The sequence below is a fragment of the Megascapheus bottae genome, chromosome 1 (genome assembly GCF_031878675.1).
Source record: "Megascapheus bottae isolate mThoBot1 chromosome 1, mThoBot2.hap1, whole genome shotgun sequence".
NCBI classification, from domain to species: Eukaryota; Metazoa; Chordata; class Mammalia; order Rodentia; family Geomyidae; genus Megascapheus; species Megascapheus bottae.
In genome coordinates, this window is record NC_143509.1 from 2,888,226 (window position 1) to 2,907,500 (window position 19,275).

The following is a 19,275-nucleotide window of genomic DNA, read 5'->3' on the forward strand; positions in this document are numbered from 1 at the left end:
AATTGGAGAAAATGCCCAGGCTGGCTTTGAACTGTGATTCTCAGATCTCAGTCTCCAGTGTAGCTAGGATTACAGAGATGAGCCACCAGCACCCAGCTTTTAACTGAGTGTTTTAAAATTAGTAATTAGTAATACTGGGGTTTTAATCTTTAGCCTCATGCTTGGTGTCAAGCACTATGTGACTGAGCCATACCACCAGCCATTCTGTTTTAGGTTATTTTCTTCTGAAAAGCTATCATACTTTTGCCTTGAGTTGCCTTGGACTTTGATTCTCCTGTTTATGCCTCCCACTTAAGCTGGGTTTCCACATGACCCCACTGATCAATTTTGAACTTATTTATTGAGGTAAGAGTTTCATCTTTTCTCAGATGGTCAGGAAACCCCAATTTCTTACTCTGCCTCCTAATTACCTGAGATTAAAGTTTGATCCCTCAGAAGCCTGTAAAGGAGGAAAATATCAATTTATGTAATTGTAAATTCAATTTTTTGTTTGCCAGTCCTGGGGTTTGAACTCAGGGCCTGAGCACTGTCCTTGGGCTTTCAAAGTTAGCACTCTACCACTGGAGCCACAGCACCACTTCTGGCTTTTCTATGTATGTGGTACTGAGGAATTGAACTCATCTTTATGCATAGCTAGGTAAGCACTCTACCACTAGGCCAAACTCCCGGCCTGGAAATTCAAGTATTTGTACTCCAATAAACACCTATGAATATTTCTTGATAGTATGCATTTTCATTCTCTTGTGTTTTTAGTACCTGAACAAAAAACACCAAAAAGAAATGCCAGAATGAACTTTTACCTCAGTTTGCTTGATACAAATATCATAGAGCTGAACAGACCTCAGGCCCATCCTCCTAGCTACTCAGAAGGCTGAGATCTGAGGATCACTGTTTGAAGCCAACCCAGGCAGGAAAGTCCTGGAGAGTCTTATTATCTTCAGTTAATCACCCAAAAGCCAGAAGTGGAGCTGTGGCAAGTGCCAGCCATGGGCAAAAATTCTGAGGAACACTACCCAGGCCCAGAGTTCAAGACCAAGGATTGGCACACCCACACAAAATCACAGGTTAGTTTGTTATTTTCTCTTTGGTGCTCACAAGGATACACCCACTCCTTTTGCTTCTGTGGCTGGTCTCTGCCCTCCTAGGAGCTTCTAGAACTATACATGTTGTGTTGTATCCTGTCTACACTTCTCTCCATGAACAACACAAAGACATTCTGCTAAGGTGTCAATATTTTTTTTGGAAGGGGGAGAAGAGACAGTTATTCTATTTCTACTCATGCAGAGAAATCACAAATAAGGCCTAGGTGTGGCCCCTAACACTGGAAAAATTAAACACAAATAGAAAAGTGTGTGTGTGTCATATATATATATATTTTATTTTATTTTATTTTTTTTTTTGCTATTCCTGGGGCTTGAATTCAGGGCTTTTTCCTCAAGGGTAGCGCTCTGCCACTTGAGCCATCACTTCTAGCATTTCTATGTATGTGGTACCAAGGAATCAAACCCAGGTCTTCCTGCATGCTAGGCAAGCACTCTACCACTAGGCCAAACTCCTGGCGCCCTGTGTATATATTTTCTCTAATGCCCTGGAGAGTTAAGGTGAAAATTCCGCATGCGGAGGGAAAGCTGTAGCACTCGCTAGCCTGAGTTAGCCCCAAAGCTCCATCCTCAGCACTGCAAATCAAAGTAATTCATGGGTTTGATAAATGGAATTAAGGGCAGACTGTCAAAGGTGAAATTGGGACGAGGGACATCTTAACTAGCCTAGGAAGAGCTGGACAGTGAGGATTTGAACTCAGCCCCTCCACAGAGAACAAAAGGACCTCATGGATAGCTAGTTCTGCGAGTACACATTACCACTGGGGTCCCCACGACCCTCTCTCTGTCGCCACGGGACGGGACATCAGGTCCTGGCTGCCGGCTTGGCCCCACCTTGCAGGATGAATGGAACCCAGCGCCCAGCAGGTGCAAGGCCTTGGGTGGGATCAGGCTGATTCCAACAGCCCTTCCTGTGCTCCGAGGGTCGCCTGACCCCCCTCACTCACCATGGCCAGGCGTCGGGGTGTCCCAGCGCCTGGACTCCAGCTCCCATGCACGTCACAGAAGGCAGATTACGACACAGTCACTCTGGTCACCAAGGGCAGCCACAAGGGAGAGCTTGGAGATGTGCAGGTCACACAGACTCAAGCCACAGCTCCTTCGTGCACCTGATTGGACGGCTCTTGTGACCACGCCCCTTCGGGGTGACTTCCTGATTGGACAGTTCTCATGGGCCCACCCTCTTCTGATTGACAGGGCTTGACAGGTAAATGGATTCAGCTTCCACCCAGTGAGTGGGACTCTGCTGTCAGAAGTCTTTTTTTTTTTTGAAGTCATGAGGCTTGAACTCCAGGCTTGGGCCTTGTCACTGAGCTCTTCAGCTCGAGGCTACTGCCCTACCCTTGTGCCAAGCCCCACTTCCCGTTTTCTAGAGGTTAATTGGAGATAAGAGTCTCAAGTCCTTTTGTGCCCAGGTCACAAGGCTTTGAACCTTGATCCTCAGATCCCAGATCCTCCCAGATCCTCAGATTCTCAGATCTCAGCCTCCTGAGCAGCTAGGTGTGAGCTGGGCCAGGTGGCTCACACCTGAAACGACAGCTACTCAGGAAGCTGAGACCTAAAGATTACAGTTCAAAGCCAGCCTGAGCAGGAATGTCAGGAGACCCCCTATGTCCAAATATGCACCAAAACAAGCCAAAAGTGGAGCTGTGTGGTTCAAGTGGTAGCCTTGAGCAAAAAACTCACAAGACAGGAAACGGTGGCTCATGCTTATAATACTAGCTACTGACGAGACTGAGATTTGAGGATCATGGTGTGAGCCCAGGAGGAAAGTATGTGAGTTGTTGTTTTTGTTTGGTTTTGGTTTGGTTTGGTTTGGTTTTGGCCAATGCCTGGGGCACTGTCCTTGGGCTTTCTCAAGGCTAGCGCTCTACCACTTGAACCATAGCACCACTTCCAGCTTTTTCTATGTATATGGTAGGGAGGAATTGAACCTGGGTCTTTTTGCATGCTAGGCAAGCACTCTACCGCTAGGCCAAACTCCTGACCCCAAATATTCTTATCTCCAATGAACCACAAAAATCCCAGAAGTGGAGCCATGGTTCAAGAGGTAGAGCATTAGCCTTAAGCAGAAAAAAAAAACTCAAGGGCAGGCCGGGAGTTTGGCCTAATGGTTAAAGTGCTTGCCTAGCATGCATGAAGACCTGGGTTCAATTCCTTGGTACCACATACATAGAAAAAAGCTGGAAGTGGTGCTGAGGCTCAAGTGGTAGAGCTCTAGCCTTGAAAGTCCAAGGACATTGCTCAGGCCCTGAGCTCAAGCCCAGGACTGGCACAAAAAAAAAGAAGGGAGGGAGGGAAGGGAAAAAGAATGAGCAGCTGATAAGACCAATGTTTATGAGTTTTATAACATTTCCTTGATGACGTAAGATTTCTAGAACAACAAACATGGTTGGATTTCCATGAGATTTCCCCATGCTCTTTGCATTTGAGAGGATGTCGGCAGGGGATGGCAGGGCCCTTCTTGAATTAGGAATCAAGTGTGATGGTGGGAGGAGAAATGACACTCAAACAGGCTTTCTTCTACCCTGTGCCATGAAAGCTGGGCTAAGCTGCTGCACTCAGTAAGTTGTTCTCCAGTGTGAGTTTGTGGACAGCTGAGGGCTTTTCCACATTCTTCACCTGGAAAGGTTTCTTCTCACCTGTATCTCTTAAAAAAATTGTTTTTGTTGGTCCTTGGGCTTGAATTCACAGCCTGGGCGCTATCCCTGAGCCTCTTTGTACTCAAGGCTGGCACTCTGCCTCTTGTGCCACAGTGCCACTTCTGGTTTTCTAGAGACTCATTGGAGATAAAAGTCTCCCAGAGACTTTTCTGTCTGGGGCTGCCTCCGAACTGCAACCCATCAGATCTCAGCTTCCTGAGTAGCTAGGATAACAGGCGTGAGCCACCAGCACCCTTCTGCATCTGCATTTTTAATGTGTTGGCAAAATGGTGTGACATCACTGAATCCTTTTCCACACTGGAGCCTTTCCCAGAGTGTGTCTCTAGGAATGAGTTCCTTTCTAGTTTTCTCCACATTTTATGTTCCTGCATCTTCTCTCAGCCAAAAAGCCCTTCCTTTCCCAGGGCCCTGAGACAATGGAAAGCTTTGCCAGGCTGTGTGTTTCACTATTGCCTGTTATGAGTTCGCCCATGTATTCAAAAGGAATGGGAACATTTGAAGGCCTTTCCACATTGCTGGCATTCACAGGGTTTCTCTCCGGTGTGGATTCGTGCATGCATCGAAAGGGGCTGGAGCAACTGAAGGCTTTGCCACACAGTTTACACGCACATGGCTTCTCTCCCGTGTGGGTCCACTCGTATATGCACACGGAACTGGAACAGCTGAAGGCTTTCCCGCACCATTTTCACTCGTGGAGCTTCTCATCTGTGTGAGTCCTTTCATGCATTCGAAAGGAACTCGAGCAGCTGAATGCTTTCCTACACAGCTTACACGAGTACAGCTTCCTGCCCATATGAGTTCGCTCATGAATCTGCACTGAGCTGGGACAATCGAAGGCTTTGCCGCAATCCTTACACTTATAAGGCCCATTTCCTGTGTGCATGATCATATGTCTCCGATGGCTGGGGAGAGAGATGAAGACTTTCCCGCATTCCTTGCAATCGTAAGGTTTCTCTCCAGTATGAATCCGTTCAAGTTTTCTAAAAGAACTAGGAAAACTGAAGGCTTTTCCACATTTCCGACACCGATGGGTTTTTCCCCCATGTGAATCCTCTCGTGACTTCGAAAGGACGTGGGACAACTGAGGGCTCTGCCACACTGCTTGCGCTGGTAGGGTTTTTCTCCAGTGGGAGTCTGTTTGTGGATTTGGAATGTTTGGTAATAGCTGAGTGCTTACATTCATAGGGCTTCTCTCTAGACTGGGTTCTTTCATGATTTCAGAATGAGCTAGGATGGCAGAACGTTTTCCCACACTCCGTGCACTGATAGGGTTTTTCTCCTGTGTGCATTCGCACGTGCCCTCAGTAGGTGGCATGATAAATGAAGGCCTTTCCCACACTCGTGACATTCGTAGGGCTTCTCTCCCGTGTGAGTCCTCTCATGGATCCGAAAAGAGCTGAATGTTTTACCACATTCCTGGACTTCCCGCCGTACTGGTGGCCGCCACGGGCAGCATGAGACTTCGTGTGTCTTTTCAGCGACAAATGACACAAGTAGGCCTTCCCACACAAACTGCATCCATAGGGCTTTACTCCAGGCAGAGTTTTCTTGTTCCCTTTCAGATCTGGAAGCTGGCTAAAGGTTTCTCTGTGTTGATTGGCTTTCCTTTCACAGAATCTCCCTCCTACAGGACCTCTTGTTTTTTTGTTTTTTAAAAAAAAGCAGCACATGATTAGTAGATTTTTATTATTTTTTACAATGCATAGTGATTCAAGATTTCTAAATCATTGGGCCAAAGCACAACCTAGTGGTAGAGTGCTTGCCTAGTATGAACAAAGTCTTGGGTTTCATTCCTTGGTACCACATACTAAGAAAAAGCCAGAGGTGGAGCTGCGGCTCCACTTGAGCAAAAAGTGTCTAAGGACAGTGCTCAGGCCCTGAGTTCAAGCCCTAGGACTGGCAAAAAAAAATCATGAACAGGCAGAATTACTTTACAGTTTTCAAGGAGCAGGTACTTAATGAATTAACTGTAACTATTATTAAAATGATAGTCAAAGTATGCAATTTCTGGGGCAGGAAGTGTAGCCTAATGGTACAGTCCTTGCCTAGCATGCACGAAGTCCTGGGTTCAATTTCTTGGTACCAAATACACTGAAAAAGCCAGAAGTGGTATTGTAGCTCAAGTGGTAGAGTGCTAGCTTTGAGAAAGCCCAAGGACAGTACTTAGGCCCTGAGTTCAAGTCCCAGGACTGGCAAAAAAAAAATTACTTTTTTTTATTTCAGACATTTTTTTTTATTGTAATTAGTAAAAGGGTTACATGATATTTGCCAGATAGAAGGTGCATTAATTCACATACATTGATACCCTTTCACATGTCTTGGTACCCATTTCCGTCCCCCCACACCCCCAAGAATTACTTTTTTTTCCCTTTTTTTTTTTGGTATTGCTCCTGGGGCTGGAACTCAGGCCCTGAGCACTATCTCTGAGCTTTTTTGCTCAAGGATAGCATTGTACCACTTGAGCTTAAGGGGAGAAGAGTCTCATAAGCTTTCTTGCTCAGGCTGGCCTCAAACGGTTGTTCTCAGATCTCAGCATCCTGAGTAGCCAGGATTACAGGAGTGACCCCCAGTTCCCAGCTATGTATAGTTTTTTATGTTTTTTTTTTTAATTTTCCTTTTTTTTGTCTTTTGTGGCTGTCCCTGAGCTTCTTTTTGCTCAAGGTTAGCCCTCTACCACTTAAACCCCTGCTCTATTTCTGCTTTTGGAGGAGAGGGGTAGTTTAGTGAAGATAAGAAGCTCACAGACTTTCCTGCCTGTTCTAGCTTCAAACCTCAATTCTCAGATCTCCTTCTGAGTAGCTAGGATTATAGGCTTACCTGTTGCCCTACTTAATCCTGCTTCAAGTGAACTAGTCATGAACTACGAAAAACCTCCATCATTTAAAAAATTTTCTTGGTGAAAATTTTCTAAGAATATGAGTTGGAATTAGAGCACTTACCTAACAAGTATAGGGCCCTGTGTACAAGATCTAATACACACACACACACACACACACACACAGAGTTTAAGCAGAGTCTAAGGATAAGGAAGTATATCATTGGATTGTTTTGTTTGCTGGCTTCTTTGTCTTTAAATTTCATCAGATTTTAAGATTTGGGATAGTAATTTGTTTTGTGAACACAACTTACCTTCCATTTCCCCCCCCCGGGTTCTATTCTGATCTTCAGTGTGCTTCTCTTCCCACTTATCCCCTAAAAGGCAGACCAAAAAAAAAGATTGTAAATGATTACAAATTAGAGAAAATTAGAGGACTGTAAGTCCCTGATGAGCAGATATCCTACTATGTCACTGAGAAGGAAGAAATATTGTTTTTGCCAGTTGCTGGTGGCTCACGCCTCTGTTCCTAGCTACCACCCTACTCTTGAGCTGAAGAGCACAGGGGAATGCCCAGGCCCAGGGTATGGTGATAGCCTTGAGCTGAAGAGCTCAGTGATAGCGCCCAGGCCCAGTACAAGCCAACAAAAAACAGCAGTGGAGCTGTGGCTCAGGTGGCAGAATGCTAGCTTTAAGCAATAAAAGCTCAGGGACATTGTCCAGGCATTGAGTTCAAGTCCCGGAGAGGCCACACACACACAATGACCCAGGTACTAAAGACTCACACCTAAGGATCATGGTTCAAAGCTAGTCCAGACAGAAAAGTTCATAAGAGTCTTACCTTCAATGAACCACCAAAAAGCTGCAAGTAGAGCTTTGGCTTAAATGGTAGAATACCAGTTTAAACCCCAGGATTGCCACAAAAAAAAAGAAGAGTGAGAGCAAGAACAAGAGAGAGAGAGAAGGAGGGAGGGAGAGAAGACAATACTGTTTTCTAATTGACTAAAAGGAATGATTTCATGAATAATTTATAACAATTCTAGGAATTATTATTTTATTTACTTATTTATTTTTGCCAGCCCAGGGGCCTGAACTCAGGGCCCGGGTACTATCCCTGAGCTGCTTTTGCTCAAGAGTAGCACTCTACCACTTGAGTCACAGCACCACTTCCATCTTTTTCTGTTTACGTGGTATTGAGGAAGCGAACCCAGATCTCTGTGCATGCTGGGCAAGTACTGGTCCATTAAGCCACATTCCTAGCCACACTTTTTTATTCTTCTTACCTCTAGAAGCCAAGTTAGTGAGGGTTGCCTGCATCACATCTCTCTAGAGTTTCCTTTAGCAAGGATCTAGCAGAGCTCACTCCTCCTAGGTGAAAGTCACGGCCACGTCCTCACTCAAAGGCCACTGCGTCCTGAAACATCGCGATATGTCTGCGTAAAAGAGGACAGCCTAAGCATGGTGGCAGAGCCAATTGCTCCGTTCACTAAGAACAATGGTTCTGTGTAAAATAATACTCTCAGAATGGTTTATACACTTTAAAGAAGTCACAAACGCCAGCACCTTGCACCACTACTGTGAAACAGAGTCCTCTCTCACCTCAGAGGCCTCACTCTATAATCTGGTTATTTTTCTGTCTTTCTTTCTGGAGTAAGTTCTGATTTTAGTCATTTGGGTAATGATTTTGAATATGAAATAAAATAAAATATATCTTTTAAATGGCTCTATGGTCTCCAGACAATAATGTTTATTTACATCACTTCACTTCGGTCCATACTTGCTCATAAATTAATACCACCACAAAAAAATAGAAATTATTTCTACATTGCTACTACAGACAAATCTGATTACTCTCTAATGACAAGATGCACAGTATCTTGGAGCAATTTTATACAAGTTTTTTTTAAAAAAAAAAAACCTTTTTTTCCCCCCCTGGGGCTTGAACTCAGGGCCTGGGCACTGTCAAGGCTTTCTCAAGGCTAATACTCTACCCCTGAACCACAGCACCACTTCTGGCTTTTTCTGTGTATGTGGTACTGAGGAATCAAACCTAGGGCTTTGTGCATGCTAGGCGAACTAGGAGATTACAGGGAATTTAGAACATAGCCACAAGGCCTCACACAAGTCCTGTAGTCATGAGTCTCAGGACAGCTTCTCACAAAATCTTAGCCCAGGTAAATAGCAAGCTAATTTTCCCTAAGAACTTCAACAATGTATTTCCTGCATTGCTATCTACAATCTGAAGCTGGAATAGAGATAAAAGACAGACAGAAACAGAAAAGAAAAGGAGAGGGCCGGGAGTTTGGCCTAGTGGTAGAGTGCTTGCCTAGCATGCATGAAGACCCAGGTTCGATTCCTCGGTACCACATACATAGCAAAAAGCCGGAAGTGGTGCTAAGGCTCAAGTGGTAGAGTACTAGCCTTGAGAAAGTCCAAGGACAGTGCTCAAGCCCTGAGCCCAAGCCCAGGACTGGCAAAAAAACAAAAACAAACAAAAAGAAAAGGAGGAGAAAAAGAGATGGAGTTGCAATCTGTAAGGAAATTCACAGAATACACAATAGTTTGCTGGTAAATGGCACAGTTTGAGACTTAAAATCTACCCAAACAAGGTGCAGGTGACTCAGACATGTAATCCTAGCTACTTAGAAAGCTGAAGATAGTGGTTTGAAGCCAGCTTGGGGAGGAAAGTCTGAGACTCATCTCCACTAAACTACCAAAAAAGCCAGAAATGGGGGCTGGGAGTTTGGCTTAGTGGTAGAGTGCTTGCCTAGCATGTACGACCTGGGTTCCATTTCTCAGTGGCACATACATAGAAAAAGCCAGACTTGCCTGGTGCGGTGGCTCACGCCTGTAATCCTAGCTATTCAGGAGGCTGAGACCTGCCTGAGGATCAAGATTCAAAGCCAGTCCAGGCACTAAAGACCATGAGACTCTTATCTCCAATTAACCTCTAGAAAACTGGAAGTGGGCAGGGAGTTTGGCCTAGTGCTAGAGTGCTTGCCTAGCATGCACGAAGACCCAGGTTTGATTCCTCGTTACCACGTACGTAGCAAAAAGCCAGAAGTGGTGCTGTGGCTCAAGTGGGTGAGCTCTAGCCTTGAGAAAGTCCAAGGACAGTGCTCAGGCCCTGAGCTCAAGCCCAGGACGGCACACACACACACACACACGCACACACACACACACGCACACACACACACGCACACACACAATGAGCGTGGTGGGAAGCGACAGCCGGAGTGGCCCTGGGGAATGAGGGGGGGGTGCCGGAAAATCGGGGGTTCGTCGCCAGCCCTCATGGAATGGCTGCAGACCTGCGTCCACGCCTGCGGGAATGTGAAGGAGAACTAGAAAGGGTCGAGTCCCCCCGCCCTCGACCCTCCCGCCGTCCCCGCACAGCACGGGCGGCGGGCCCGGCAGAGGAGGCGGCCCGGGGTCCGCGCACCGGGGTCCCCGCTGCGGCCTCGCCCCGCGCCCCGCGGACCTGAGGGGGACTCGGCGGCTGAGGCTGAGCTCCCACCTAGGCCGCTTCCAAACCGGTGTCACAGCCCCTCCCCAGGCCTTCCCGCCCGGCTCCACCCGCCCAGCCCCGCACTCACCACCGCTCAGCCTCCCGCGCCCGCCCCGAGGGCGGACGGACGTCCAGGCCGCGCCCGCCGCGCCGCCACGCCCACTCCCGCCCCGAGGCGCCCCTGATTGGACGGTTAGTGCGGACACGCCCTCTCCGCCTGAGTGACAGCGGAGGGGGCGGGAGCTCCCAGATCCTCACCTGGACCGGGAATCTGTCCCCTGAGCTAGGGAGTTTTGTATTGACGCTGAAAATGATCTGATCTGCACCAGCGGTTGGACATGGGTGTCTGCTTGCTTCTGAGTTCCCGGAGGTTGTTTTATTTTTGTGCAGAACCTGAGGCTTGAATTAAAGGTCTGGTCGCTGTCCCTGAGGTTTCTTGCTAGGGTTAGGGCTCTATCACTTGGGAGACACAGCTCTACTTCCAGCTTTTTAGGGGTTAATTGGAGATAAATGGAATTTAAGAGTCTCCCATTAACTAGCAGAAAAGCAGAAATGGAGCTGTGGGCTCAAAATAATAGAGTACTAACCTTGAGCATAAAAGCTCAGAAGAACCCAGAGTGGTGTCTTACACCTGTAATCCGAGCTACTCAGGAGGATGAGATCTGAGGATCATGGCTCAAAGCCAGCCCCGGCACTAAAGTCCGTGAGACTCTTCCATGAACCATCAGAAAACCGGAAGTGGTGATGTAGCTCAAGGGGTAGGGTAGCATTGAGCTGCAGAGCTCAGGGACAATGTCCAGGCCCAGGGGTAGAGTGGTAGCCTTGAGCTGAAGAGCTCAAGGACAGCGCCCAGGCCCAGTATTCAAGTCCCACAATGGATGCCCCCCCTCAAAAAAAAAAGCTCAAAGGTAATGTGGCTTAGGGATAGTACTTGCCTAGCATGTGTGAATCCCTGGGTTTGAGTCCTCAGTATCACATACACAGAAAAAGCTGGAAGTGGCCTGTGGCTCAAGCGGTAGAGTGCTAGTGGAGCATAAGCAGCTCAGGAACAGTGCCTAGGCCCTGACCACCACCACCAACACACACACATATTAAACATGTAACACATCCATGCATATATGTATGTATGTATCCCTGTGGTACAAGTTCTTAAATCACAGAGAGACGATTCAAAGACCACAGAGCCATATAGAAGCTTCTGAATTGAACAGTGACTCCTGGCCCTGTGTCTTACTCCTCTGGCAGGCATGTGTTGAATATTTTAGGACTCAGTGAGCCTTGGAGATGTGGCTGTGGACTTCACTCTGGAGGAGCAGGCTCTTCTGCACCCTTACCAGAAGCAGCTGTACAGGGAGGCGATGCTAGAAACTTTTCAGAACTTGGATTGTATAAGAGAGAGTGGCATCACGCCTTTGCCTTAGCCAACATGCCTGGGCTAAGAATGAGTGTGTTTTCTCAGGATGGATCCTGCAGAGATGTGCTACATTAGATGGTATACCCAGAATGCCTATAGTTCACAGTGTCATTGTTTGGAGGTAAACTGAGCCAGTCCCAGGGCTTGAACTCAGGGCCTGACCACTGTCCTTGGGCTTTCCTCAAGGCTAGAGCTCTACCACTTGAGCCACAGTACCATTTCTGACTTTTACTGTGTATGTGGTACCAAGGAATGGAACCCAGGTCTTTGTACATGCTAGACAAGCACTCTACCACTAGGCCAAACTCCCAGCCCAGAAGAAAACTTTTTTTTTTTTGCCAGTCCTAGGCTTGAGCTCAGGGCCTGAGCACTGTCCTTGGATTTTTCTCAAGGCTAGAGCTCTACCACTTGAGCCTCAGCACCACTTCTGGCTTTTTCTAAGTATGTGGTACCAAGGAATTGAACCCGGGTCTTCGTGCATGCTAGGCAAACACTCTACCACTAGGCCAAACTCCCGGCCCCCACTTCTAGCTTTTTTCTATGTATGTGGTACCAAGGAATCAAACCCGGGTTTTCGTGCATGCTAGGCAAACACTCTACCACTAGGCCAAACTCCCAGCCCCAAGAACACTTTTTAAAGAGTCCAGTGAGCTGGGCTGCTTGTGGCTTGTCCCTATAACCCCAGTGACTCAGGAGACTGAGATCCAGTGGATCCAAGTTACAGACCTGTCAGAGAAGCAAAGGGGCTTTTTTTGTGTGTGGGTCATAGGGCTTGAACTCGGCCTGGGCCTGGGCGCTGTCCCTGAGCTCTTCAGCTCAAGGCTACCTCCCTACTTTTGAGCCAAGCTCCACGTCCCATTTTCTAGAGGTTAACTGGAGATAAGAGTCTCAGGTCCTTTTGTGCTTGGGCTGGCTTTGAACCTCGATCCTCAGATCTCAGCCTCCTGAGTGGCTAGAATTACAGACGTGAGCCACGGCACCTGGTTTGCAAAGGATCTTAAGACTCTGCCAAAAAGCCAGCACTGGAGATGTGGATCAAGTGGTAAAGTGCTCCTCCCTCCCCCACCCCACGCAAGTCACCTTCAAGATGTTTCCACTAGAGTGGGCCACTTGGGAATGCGATGTACATATTATTTTTCTAGTAGTTCATGTTGGGAATCTTCCACAGCTTTATTAAAGAGCTAATTTCCACAAAGCTTTGCATATATTACAGTTGTAGGATTTATCTACTGTGTGAAGTTTCCTAGAACTCCCAAGGTTCCTGGGCACAATTCCTGAGCTTTTCTGGCTCAAGGCTAGCATTCATTCTACCACTTGAGCCTCAGTGCTACTTTAGCCTTTTTCTCTTTATATGGTACTAATTCATCATCCTGTAGCCTCTGCCTCGTAAGTGCTAGGATTATAGTATTATATAACCACCACCAGCTGTAGATACCCATAGCCCCATCTATTCCTTTCATTTTTTTTGTTTTTGCCAATGAGTCATTTCATACTTCAGAAGAAATACAGGGGATGGGAATGTGGCTTGGTGGCAGAATTCTCACTTAGATTACATGAAGCCCTAGGTTCAATTTCTCATTACCACACAACAGAAAAAGTAAGAAGTGGCACTGTGGCTCAAGTGGTTGAGTGCTAGCCTTGAGCAAAAGAAGTTCAGGGACAGTGCCCTGAACTGGCAAGACCCAGAACTGGTAAAAAATAAAGGAAGCCAAGTGCTGGTGGCCAGTGCCTGTAATCTTAGCTACTCAGGAGACTGATATGTAAGGACTGCAGTTCAAAGCTAGCCCTTACAGGAAAGTCCGTTTTATCTCCAATGAATTCTTTAATAAACTACCCAAAAAAGGGGGGGGGAGGGCAGGGGCATGGCTTAGTGATAGAATGCTCACCAAGCATGCATGAAGTCCTAGGTTCAATTCTTTGGTACATATACACAGAAAAAAGTCATTAGTGGTGCCGTGGATCTAATGGCAGAGTGCTAGCCTTGAGAAAAACTCAAGGACAGTGCCTAAGCCCTGAGTTCAGGAATTAGGAAGGGGCCAGGAGTTTGGCCTAGTGGTAGAGTGCTTGCCTAGCATGCACAAAGACCTCGGTTCAATTCTTTGGTACCACATACATAGAAAAATGCCAGAAGTGATGCTATAGCTCAAGTGGTAGTGTTAGCCTTGAGAAAACCCAAGGACAGTGCTCAGGCCCAGAGCCTAAGCCCAGGACTGGCAAAAAAAAAAAAAAAGGAATTAGGAAAACTGCAGGCTTCAATTAACTTTTTATTCAGGATTTCCTACATTGATACGATTTCTTTCTGGCGCCAATTCAGTTTTTGAAATGAACTAGTACAGTGAGAGGTTTTTGTTTTGTTTCCAGAGGTCTTACATTTAAAAAAAAAAAAAAAAATCCCTGGGCCAGGTATTTGACCTAGTGGTAGAGTGCTTGCCTAGCATGCATGAAGCCCTGAGTTAGATGCCTCAGCACCACATACACAAAAAAGGCCAGGAGTGGCTCTGTGGCTCAAGTGATACGAATGCTAAGCCTTGAGCCAAAGAAGCTCAAGGACAGTGCCCAGGCCCTGAGTTCAAGCTCTAGGACTGGAAAAAAATCCCATCTCCAGCGTGTGTGCGTGTGTGTGTGCGCGCGCGCGTGCGCATTTGTGTGTGTGTGTGTGTGTGATGATAATGTTGCCTGAAAGGAAACCAAAGGCCTTTCCGATCTTGCACGGCAGGCATTCTATACAACATGAGCGCTTTCATGCCTTAGCACTGCACTAGGAGAAGCAAAGGCCTTCCCACAAAACTTACACTTGTAAGGTCCCTCGCCTGTGTGTCGGATCATGTGTCCCTGAAGGCCTGAGTGAGAAATGAAGGCTTTCCCGCATTCCTTACACACATAGGGTTTCTCTCCCGTGTGAGTCCTTTCATGCTTCCGAACGGAAGTTGAACAGATGAAGGCTTTACCGCAGTAGGTACAGGAAAACGGCTTCTCTCCAGTGTGCGTTCTCTCGTGTTTGGTCAGGGCGCTGGGTGAGTTGAAGACTTTCCCGCACTGCTTACACGTATAGGGGCCTCCTCCAGTGTGTTTTATCATGTGGCCTCGAAGGCCCGAGAGAGAACGAAAGGCTTTCCTGCACTCCCTACAATCATACGGTTTCTCCCCTGTGTGGGTCCTTTGATGTCTTCGAACAGAGCCTAAACAATTAAAGGCTTTCCCGCACTGTTCACACTGATACGGCTTCTCTCCGGTGTGAATCCTCTCGTGGATTCTAAGGGAGCTGGGATACTGCAAGCCCTTGCCACACACGTTACACTTATGGGGTCCACTGCCAGCAGGCGTGATCACATATTTCCCCAGGCTGGTGAGGGACAGGAAGGTGTCCTCGCGCTCTGCGTGTTCATAGGGCTGCTCTCCAGGGGGACCCCCATCTTGGATCTGGAATGAGTAGTAATAGTTTAAGGTATGCTCACACTGTTTGCATTGACTGGGCTTTTCCGTGTATTCCGGATCCTCCTGGGACTCCCTCCCGTGACCACGCAGGGATGATGGAGGCTGGAAGATGGTTCCGCACACTCTACATCCACCGGCTGCTCCTCCAGGAAGACTGCGCTTGTTCAACCCATCTGCGATCAGGCTGGAGCTTTCGGCACACCCACTTCCTACTTTGTTTTTGTAGAGTGTCTCTGCAATATGAGTGCTGTGAGGATGGGAGGGGGGAGATATCAGAATGCATGAAGAAGGGAGCTCACCCTCGTAATCCTAGCTACTCAGGAAGCTGAGATCTGAGGAGTGAGATTGAGGTTCAAAGCCAGCCCAGGCACAGAGCGATAGCCTTGAGCAAAAGAGCTCAGGGACAGCACCCCTGCACCAAGTTCAAGTCCCATGAACAACAACAATAAAAAGGCTTGTTACTAGGTTCTAGTGGCTCATGCCTGTAATTTTAGCTACTTAGGAGACTGAGATCTGAGGATCAAAATTCTAGACTTTCATCTCACATTAATCACCCAAAATGCTCAAATCCTAAGACTGGAACAATACACACACACACACAAAGCCAGGGGCTGTAATCTTAGATACTCGAAAGACTGAGATCTAAGGATCACAGTTCATACCCAGCCAATAAAATAAAAGTTGTGGCCCAAATAGTAGAGTGCCAGCCTTGAGTTAAAAACCTAAGGGCATGGGCCAGGAATTTGGCCTTGTGATAGAGTACTTGCCTAGCATGCACAAAGACCTAGGTTCAATTCCTAGGTGCTACATACACAGAAAACGCTAGAAGTGGTGCTGTGGCTCAAGTGGTAGAGCGCTAGCCTTGAGCCTTGAGAAAACCCAAGAATAGTGCTCAGGCCCTGAGTTCAAGCCCCAAAAGTAGCAATAAAGAAAGAAAGAGAGAGGGAGAAAAAAAAAAAAAAGCAAGGAGTGGGTACTGTGGCTCAAGTGGTAGAGTGCTAGCAAAAGCAGCTCAAGGAGAGTGCCCAGGCTTTGAGTTCAGGCCCCAGGACTAGCAAAAAGAAACAAAACAAAACAGGAACCACTGACATATGGGATTGCAAAAAATCAAAAAGCTTCTTCACAACAAAAGAAAAGTACTGGGCCGGGAGTTTGGCCTAGTGGTACAGTGCTTGCCTAGCATGCATGAAAACCTGGGTTTGATTCCTTGGAATCACATACATAGAAAAAAAAAAAAAAAGCCAGAAATATCCTGGTACCAATGGCTCACACCTGTAATCTTAGCTACTCAGGAGGCCGAGATCTGACGATCAAGGTTCAAAGCAAGCCTGGGCAATGAAGTCCGTGAGACTCTTATCTCCAATTAACCATCAGAAAACTGAAAGTGGTGTGTGGAAAGCTCAGGGACAGTGCCCAGGTCCAGAGTTCAAGTCCTATGACCAACAAAAAAAGGAGGGGTTGAGATCATGGCCTAGTGGCAGAAGTGCTTGCCTAGCATGCATGAAGACCAGGGTTTGATTCCTCAGTACCTCATACACAGAAAGAACGATTCCTCGGTACCACATATACAGAAAAAGCGGGACGTGGTGCTGTGGCTCAAGTGGTAGAACTCCAGCCTTGCGAATCCCCAAGGACAGTGCTCAGGCCCTGAGATCAAGCCCCAGGACTGGCACCAAAACAAAAAAGAAAAAAAGAAACCTGCCTAACATACATGAAGCCCTGGGTTTGATCCTCAGTACTATATAAAGAGAACAAAGGCAGAAATGACATCATGGCTCAAGTGGTAGAGCGCTAGCCTTGAGCAGAAGAAACTCAGGGACTCTTATCTCCAATTAACCACCAGAAAACGGAAAGTGGTGTTGTGGCTCCAGGGCTAGGGCACTAGCCCTGAGCTGAAAAGCTCAGGGACAGTGCCCAGGCCCTGAGTTCAAGGCCCACGACTGGCAAAAAAAAAAAAAAACACTATGAATTTGAGGTCAGCCTGCCCTACCCATTTTTCAAGGTAAATTTGGCCTTATTGTATAAGTGAGACTGCCTCAAAACATTTTTTTTTTGCCAGTCCTGGGCTTGAGCTCAGGGCCTGAGCACTGTCCTTGGACTTTCTCAAGGCTAGAGCTCTACCACTTGAGCCTCAGCACCACTCCCAGCTTTTTCTATGTATGTGGTACCAAGGAATCGAACCCGGGTCTTTGTGCATGCTAGGCAAACACTTTAACCACTAGGCCAAGTTCCTGGCCCCCAACCTCAAAACATTTTTAAAAAACCATGCCAAACTAAAATTATTTGGTGGGACATTCCTTTCTCTTGCTAGTGTAAATTACCTTAAATTTCTCCCCTGATTTCTGTACCAATCTTCAATGTTCTGGTCCCAATTTTCTCCTATAATACATCAATAACAACAAAAAAAATCACAATGAGTAGTTAGTATTTAAGAGAAAACATAGTAGGGTCCAAGTTCATGTTGGGGGACAACTGTGTTTACATTATTTCTCAAAGGCTTCTAGCCAGCCGCCTGTGGTTCCCATCTGTAATCTTAGCCTTGTAGGAGGCTGAGATCTGAGGATCTGAGTTCAAAGCCAGCCCAGCCAGGAAAGTCCCTGAAAGTCTTACCTTCAATGAACCACTCAAAAAGACAGAAGTGAGATTGTGGCTCAAGTGATAAAGTGACTGTCAGCCCTGTGAGAAAAAGCTCAGGGACAGCTCCAGGCCCTGAGTTCAAGCCCCAGGCCTGGCACATAAAAAAAAAGAGGGGGGGGGCTGGAAGCGGTCAGTAATCCTAGCTACTCAGGAGGCTGAGATCAGAGGATTGAGGTTCAAAGCCAGCCCAGGCACAAATCTAGGACTCTTTATCTCCAATTAACCACTAGAAAATGGGAAGTGGCTCAAGGGTAAGGCGGTAGACTTCAGATGAAGAGCTCAGGGACAGAGCCCAGGTTGAGTAAAAGCCCTATGACACCCCCCCCCCAAAAAAGGGGGGGATTTCCTTCCACTACTTCAAATCATGGGCAAAAACATGTCCTCTGATGCCTAGTGGTAGAGTGCTTGCCTATCAAGACCCAGGTTGCCAGGTTGGATTTCTCAATACCACATACACAGAAAAAGCCGGATGTGGTCCCGTGGCTCACATGGTAGAGCTCCAGCCTTGAGGAAACCCAAAGACAGTGCTCGGACCCTGAGTTCAAGCCCCTGGACTGGCAAAAAAAAAATGAATGTCCTTTGATAAAGTTAAGATGGTTTCCATTCTTACCTATAGAGGCCAAGTTCATGAAGATTTCACCCACCACCTCTCGATAGAGGTTTTTCTGGGCAGAATCTAGCAGAGCCCACTCCTCCACTGTGAAGTTCACCACCACATCTTCGAAGAGCACCGAGTCCTGAAACACGGCAGACACGTTCCAGGGAAATGACTGCCACAGACACAGAAGATTCACGATGCACAATTCAATTCACACACAAGTTCACATACAACGCTGCATCCACCACACAGCCTTAGGGTACAGGAATCTGACTTACGTCCAGCCACATTTACGTCCACACAAAGCAGCAGCACCAAGAATGCAAGCAACCGGTGACATTTTGGTGTGATGGACTGAGACGGGGCCTTGCTATGTAGCCTAGGCTGGCCTCCCAGCCTTGATCCTATCTCTGCCTCTCAGTACTGTGATTATGGATGTGTGTGTGCTACTATGCCCAGACTAATCTGTATGACTTTTCTAACTGTATTTACCACAAATCTTTTTTTTTTTTTTGGTGGCCATGGAGTTTGAACTGGGCCTGGGTGCTGTCCCTGAGCTCTTCAGCTCAAGGCTACCACCCTACCCTTGAGCCAACCTCCACTTTTCCTTTTTTAGAGGCTCATTGGAAAGAAGAGGCTCAGGTCCTACTGTGCCCAGGCAAGCTTTGAACCTTGAACCTTGATCCTCAGATCTTAGTCTCCTGAGTAGCTAGGATTACAGGAGTGAGCCACCTCACCTGGCCACCAGCAAGTCTTAATGTTCTTCTTTAGTGGTAGAATCCATAAACTTTTGAGAAATGAGGCTGAAACCCAAGACCTTAAATAATGATAAACCTGATGACTCAGGGTATTTATACTGTTATGACTAAATTATACCACAAAACATCTTTTTTTTTTTTTTTGCCAGTCCTGGGCTTGAGCTCAGGGCCTGAGCACTGTCCTTGGACTTTCTCAAGGCTAGAGCTCTACCACTTGAGCCTCAGCACCACTTCCAGCTTTTTTCTATGTATGTGATACCGAGGAATAGAACCTGGGTCTTCTTGAATGCTAGGCAAACACTTTAACCACTAGGCCAAACTCCCGGCCCACTACAAAACATTTTATT

The 19,275-nt window shown here is 47.0% G+C and overlaps 1 protein-coding gene and 1 long non-coding RNA gene across 2 annotated transcripts in view; both read right to left on the bottom strand.

The window, feature by feature from the left end:
* Window positions 1-3,960: 3,960 nt before the first annotated feature.
* The window catches only part of LOC150067967 (uncharacterized), a 22,613-nt gene continuing 7,298 nt past the window's right edge, over window positions 3,961-19,275 (bottom strand). The window contains 7 exon segments of the mRNA XM_090349304.1: window positions 3,961-4,322; window positions 4,325-4,768; window positions 5,092-5,159; window positions 12,375-12,385; window positions 14,354-15,242; window positions 17,257-17,314; window positions 18,183-18,309. Coding sequence (XP_090205430.1) covers window positions 4,240-4,322; window positions 4,325-4,768; window positions 5,092-5,159; window positions 12,375-12,385; window positions 14,354-15,242; window positions 17,257-17,314; window positions 18,183-18,309 — 1,680 coding nt within the window. The 3' untranslated portion in view covers window positions 3,961-4,239.
* On the bottom strand, window positions 6,903-10,216 carry LOC150067968 (uncharacterized). The gene is made up of 3 exons (XR_016536442.1): window positions 10,175-10,216; window positions 7,862-8,011; window positions 6,903-6,955 (listed from the first exon to the last, which is right to left on the bottom strand). It is a non-coding gene; the product is annotated as an uncharacterized LOC150067968 (long non-coding RNA).